The sequence below is a fragment of the Amphiura filiformis genome, chromosome 14 (assembly GCF_039555335.1).
Source record: "Amphiura filiformis chromosome 14, Afil_fr2py, whole genome shotgun sequence".
In the NCBI taxonomy this organism is placed as follows: Eukaryota; Metazoa; Echinodermata; class Ophiuroidea; order Amphilepidida; family Amphiuridae; genus Amphiura; species Amphiura filiformis.
Window position 1 is genome coordinate 57,428,787 of NC_092641.1, and position 6,000 is coordinate 57,434,786.

At 38.1% G+C, this 6,000-nt stretch overlaps 1 protein-coding gene across 1 annotated transcript; it reads right to left on the reverse strand.

Annotated features, from left to right (window-relative positions):
* Positions 1-313: 313 nt before the first annotated feature.
* On the reverse strand, positions 314-3,228 carry LOC140169096 (uncharacterized). The gene is made up of 3 exons (XM_072192368.1): positions 3,133-3,228; positions 1,317-1,538; positions 314-618 (listed from the first exon to the last, which is right to left on the reverse strand). Exons 1-3 carry the CDS (start codon positions 3,212-3,214, stop codon positions 320-322), a joined length of 603 nt encoding a protein of 200 aa, XP_072048469.1. The 5' UTR covers positions 3,215-3,228; the 3' UTR covers positions 314-319.
* Between the last annotated feature and the right edge of the window lie 2,772 nt (positions 3,229-6,000).

Here is a 6,000-nt window from a genome sequence, read left to right on the forward strand (position 1 = left end):
ATTTTATGGCATTCCTCGTATTCAGAATTTAATTCTCATGTCCCCCAAAATATTCTGTCGAATCGTTCATACCAGAGCCCTTAAGTAAGGAAAGTAAGTAAGTAGGTAAGTAGGTAAGTAAGTAAGTAAGGGGTCGTTCACAGCTGTCCCATGTCATAATAACAGCTGTCCCATGTCATAATAACAAAACAACTTGTCTAGTTTTCTCATTATGCATTAATACACTGTAATATAACCACAATAGTGACTTAAACGTATATGTTTGAAATATAATATAGAAATAAATTTGATTTGATTTGATTTGATTTAGTTTGAGCAGCTATTTAAATAACTTTTTCAGCGCACTCCCAAACCGTTTTTGATCGATATATTCCAGACCAGCTTCCTTACACAACTTTTCAAAAGCCTTAGGACTCGTGCAGCTTTCGTCGTATGTTTCCTTTAAATCACTTCCTTCAAAGAAATCCAATGTGGATTTCAGTTGAGGAAGTTTGATTTCATCGAACCATTCCTGAACTCGTTCCGTCGACCAAGAGCACGCGATGGGTGGAGTAGCGGCGGCGGGGAGAGTAGCGGCGGCGGCACCAGTTTCTTCAGCCTTGCACGGTATAATCGGTCCTGAAAAAAAAACAGTATCAAATTACTTTTGAAGATGTTCATGTTCAAATGCGTGTTGCAGTTGAGGAGAGACATACCATGTTCTGGAATATCATTTTTAAATGAACTGATTTAGCTTCTTGTTTCTAAAAGATAAAGGTTAGGAGTATTCGACTAGCCTTGCGTATCAAAATGGAAAAAAATAACACCATTTAAATTATAATTTTATACTTAAGCAGATGGGTACCCACCTGTATAGTTATGAAGGTCCTCATGGCTTCTCATGAATAAACAAGGACGGATTAGGACAACCAATCTTAATCTGATGTAAACACCCTACTCTTTCCGCACCAAATAGTCGTGCGATACATTCTTTTCATGCTCATTCTCCTGTGTAGAAACGGCCTTGAGCATGGGAAATAGGGAAACGCTTTAAATAACAAAGATCAACCCCCGCAATCTCAGTTTAAAAGCTACGGAACGTACAAATGTAAACTGTCTCAAGAACATAACAAGGAATAACTTTATTAAGAGCCAACGCCCTTCATATCAATTTAGTTGATACCTGGTTTCTAAAGTAAAACTGTACGTTTCAAAGCGTAACGTCCCCTCCAAAGACTGATTACTCTCATAGTTCATTTTTAATGCATCATCGGGAGAGAGGAAGTCTGAATTTAAATATGACCCAAATGAGTAATTGAATAATTAAAGTTGTTTACCATCAACGTGATCTCCCGCATTTTCTCCCGGGTCCACGCCCAGGCCACGTTTACCAATGGCACTCTTAAGCTTCACCAAATTCTCTTCAAGTTCTTCATCTGAGCAGAGTCTGTAGTACAACTCAGTTTCGATGAGGATATCCAGCCATCCTTCAGGTTTAAAGTCATTCTCCACCAAAAGGGGAATAATTGTTTTCTTTTTCTTGTTGGCGTACTTGGCCTCTGTGTTTTAAGAAAGCAATTGTAATTTTTTACAATAATCACTTTATATATATAATTAGACAATAATAACTGCGCACCATCTATTTTGAGGTCATTGTGTGAAATCGGAGCGTTTTGCAAAGTTATTATTGTCATTCATTACCGTCGTATCTAATATTTTGATCAAATCAAAATGGCATTTTGTGTTATTTTATGCCATAAAACGCTGTTAAATATAACAAGTTTTAATCATTGTTGTAACCTACCCTTCAAAAAAATCAACCAGGCGAATATAACATTCGCGCCGACAACAAGAGCTACCAATCACAGAAGCGCGACGGCATCGCGTAGGCGTGTGCGTTGCCATAACGCGTAGCTTATACACGCACGCGCGCGCAGAAGTCATTGTTGCACGTCCGGAGTCATTGTGAGTTATTAATGACCTCGCAATTAGTGCGCGGTCAGGCAATCAATTTCTTTTGATTGGATTACAGGCTTCGCGTATATTAATGAGGTTATGAGAGCACACCACTAAATCAATGCGCCATTTGTGCAACCCTACTAAGTTCCGGTAAAATACAGAAAGTTTTCGAGGTATTATGGGCTGCTCTTTGGACTAATAATCAGAAAGAGTAGCGAATTATAGCTTAAATAAAAGTGTAAAGCCTGTGCATGAATTTGAATCACTAAACAAGTCTCATTTTTATAATTATCGAGAAAATAGGTCCGCGTATTAAAAAATGGGCAGAAACGGGTTTACAGTCATGAGAGCATGTCAAAAACAGTGAGGGCGCTGTTTAGCGGCTCCTCCCGGGAAAACGAGGTGGAAGACTACCCATACATTGAAACATATGTTAAACTTTCATCGATTTGCAATCGACTGGTTATCATTAAAATTCTCAGAAAGCGCCGAAAAGACCTCAAAACGAATAAATAAAACTGGTGTTTTTACACGTATTTCAATGGGACGATTATTTAGTGGTGTGCGCCCTTATGAATGTCGATTATTAGCTGTTGCAAAAGTAGACTATGCCATAGTCGATTAATGAGAAAAAAAAAAAAGCATGTTATTAGTCATGATGAAAGCATTCAGTTGAAATGATAGAGAAGTTTATCTCAAGTAAAGTATTCAGTAGTTAGTCATACATAAGTTTATATTAGTCGCAATAAAAGTACAGTATACGAATTTAATGTTATCTAATGAAACATTCCCTGGAATATTATTATCCTGAACACATACCAAGATAAGTTTTAATTAAAGGAGTATTTCGTTATTTTGGAATTCTCTTTATCACTGTTTATAGGGTATGGTTCAATTTCGATATTCACGATAAATTTGATCCGGACATTGCGCATAAATACGTGTATTACAGCGCCCGCTTTAATTTCGGCTGTCGACACCCCACAAATACAAAGTGGACGATATATTTCTCAAACGACCAAAATCAACAAGAAAAATATGCATAACCACTATGTTGTCAGGTTTGTGATGGACTGGAATAAAATTCTCATTTTTTTGGAATGAGTAATGTGGATGAGCCTGTGGATCACGAAGTCCCCTTTTAAACTGATTCTCGTAATGGCTTGATACAGTAACAAATTTTGAAAATAGTACCTTGGCGACAGGCTTGACTCTCATAGTACTTCCGAGACATGCAAAGCAAGACCACATCTGCTCCTGATACAGCGTTGGCCATACATTCTAACGTATCTCCTTCTGCAGTATGAGAAACACACAATTCATTCCAAAAAATTAGTTTCTTTGATGGTTTAAAAAGTCGCTCCGTGTGGAGACCCACTATATGCCCAGAATAATATAATCATGCTGGATTATATGGTCAGAAAGAAACTAAAATGAAAGATTATAAAGAACATGAAAAAGAAGGCCACTCCAATAAACCATGATAACAATTTTACTATCAACCATTGTATCCAAAAAAGGGGGAATTCCTAATTCAATTTCATAGAGAGACTTTAGTTGTCGGGCCACCAACACTAATTTCTTAATGAAATCACTCTTCTACTACATCTCCAACTTCCCTTGGCCTAGTCAGGACTTATACAGGGGTGTGGCAAAGGGGGAAACGAGGCAAGGCTAATTTCAAGGGAGCAAACTTCGACGAAAATGGTTAAAATGTAAAATGGGCAAAAAAAAATGCCTAAAAATCTTAAAGACCAGGGCGGCCATCATCTCACAATGAGGAAGAGAGACATCACAGGGGGTATGTTCACACTTAATTTGCCCCCCCCACCGAACGCTGATTTATTTGGCATACATTCTTTACTTACTCATGTTATTAACGTCTATCCACACCTTATATCCGCTGCGTTCTAGTTCGTCTTTAATTTTCAGAGCTGTCGGTTGATGAGTCCAGTTGTAACTGATCATCACGTGACCACCGTCATCATCATTACCCCCAACTTTACTTTGTTTACGACCTTTCCCGTGTTCCTGTGCTGAAAACAGGGTGTTAAAACAGTTTAGTATATGGCATGTAGTTGTAGCTGGTTGAAGTGAAATACCCCTTATATACCCTTTATATAACCCGACATTTAAACGTTTTCTGGCACCTTTTCTAGCACCGTTTTGTGTTTGCTGCGTTATCTGCTTCTTGATCTATGATCCGAGCCTTCTCCATGGACAAAACGACAACCAGGAAGTTTGGCCACGTGATCAAGCCCAGACAGCATTGCATGCCGGTTCTAGTAACTTCTAGGAACACCAGTGTTATCAAGATTTCTGATAGGAATTAAACTATTTCTGATTGAGTATCAGTTATGGGATCTGCTTAATTGAACTATAAACGATCCTGATGATTTTTTCAAGAGATACAAACATTGTTTTGACTAACCATTATTATTTAATACGGAACGCCAGTTTTTCTTTACAGTGTGCTTTCGTTCATCATCTTTGTCTTCGACATCGCCTTCGCTGTCATCTGCGTCGCTTTCATCTTCGAGTTCATCAAGCTCCTCCGAGTCATCTGAGTCGCTTTCATCTTCCAGGTCTTCAAGCTCCCATAAAGCTCTTCTGCTGACAGCTCGCAGCTCCTCGTCTCCTGCCTCCAACATCGATTTTAGTGCTATGGAATAATAAAGAATATTATTTATTTATTTATTTATTTATTTATTTATTTATTTATTTATTTATTCATTTATTTATTTATTTATTTATTTATTTATTTATTTATTTATTTATTTATTTATTTATTTATTTATTTATTTATTTATTTATTTATTTAAAACGTTTTACCGAAAACATCTAAATGTCGGGTCATATAAATGGTATAAAAAAGAGGCTTAGTGATGCTGCTGATGGTGATGCTTTTGCAATCCTCATGGTATAATGGGATGGGTCCGCTAGTCTGAAGGTGTGTTGTCCTAAAGCAGGTTCACTAATCCGAAAAGAAAAAAAAAAGGTCGCACCATACCACTAAACCCACTCCTGACTGTAACTATGACCCTAACCCTAACCCAAGGTTTTGGACTAGCGACCCCTTTTGATTTTTCGGACTAGCGAACAGTCCCCAGGGAAAGGTCCTGGGGTACAAATGGTATCACTTAAATGAGCTCAAAGTATGGATCTTCGATTAGCTTAGGTCGTTTGGGCGTAATCGCGTAACCTTAAGTTAGTCAGCCCGTATAATAAATAAAAGAAAATAATTATGCCATACCCTAATTACAATATATCTTTTCTTTACTTTTTACGGGGCCCATGCGGCCCTGATTTGGTAAAATGATCTATCTTGAAATTAAATTCGCTCTTTCGAGAAAGAGAGCTTTAAAGTTTATGAGGTTCCTTTTCTTTACTTTTATTGCCCATTAATTGCTCATATTTTGTAGGACCCCGTGCCAGGGGGGTAACGCACCCCCTTAATCCCCCTTGTCGGCGGCGATGATTATAATCAATATTATTATGCAATACTGGTGTCAATCCCAAGCTGGAAGTTGGCATGTTATTAGCTGGTCACAGTGTTGTAGCTTGAAGTCAACTGATGCTATTCAGGCCCGGGATACGGGCCTAGACCATCGATGGTGATCAGATTGGCTGAATATCATCAATAGCTCTCTAAACACTACTAACCTCTTACCTCGCCCTTACTAGTCCGACAAATAAGACCTTTTTTAGTTACCAGAATATACCCAGCTCAGACTATGATCACTATCTCACGTGGCGCAAAAAGGACGAATCGCGAAAGTCCAGTGACGCTTTTTTCGGGCAGGGCGGTTAGTGGATTTTCGTGGTTAATTTTTCATGAGCGATCAGAGTCTGAGTATAGTTGCAAACTAAGAAAAAACAGGTCCTACTCGTCGGACTTTACCAATCAATAAAATTTTCATTTCCACAACCCTTTTAAAAAGTCTTGAATCTTAGAAGGGCTTTTTTATTATTATAATACCTTTTGTTGTTTCTTCGATTTCCTCACTTTGTCGAACATCATCGTCAAAGGCCAGTATCCATAAAGCCTCAGCAGCTTTGATC

What these genes read in the sequence shown, in the direction of transcription:
- LOC140169096 (XM_072192368.1), bottom strand. Translation starts at nt 3,214, where the DNA reads ATGGCCAACGCTGTATCAGGAGCAGATGTGGTCTTGCTTTGCATGTCT. An exon ending in GAGTCAAGCCTGTCGCCAAG is followed by an intron (nt 1,539 to 3,132) that starts GTACTATTTTCA and finishes CTTAAAACACAG; the next exon opens with AGGCCAAGTACGCCAACAAG. An exon ending in TGCGGGAGATCACGTTGATG is followed by an intron (nt 619 to 1,316) that starts GTAAACAACTTT and finishes TTTTTTTTTCAG; the next exon opens with GACCGATTATACCGTGCAAG.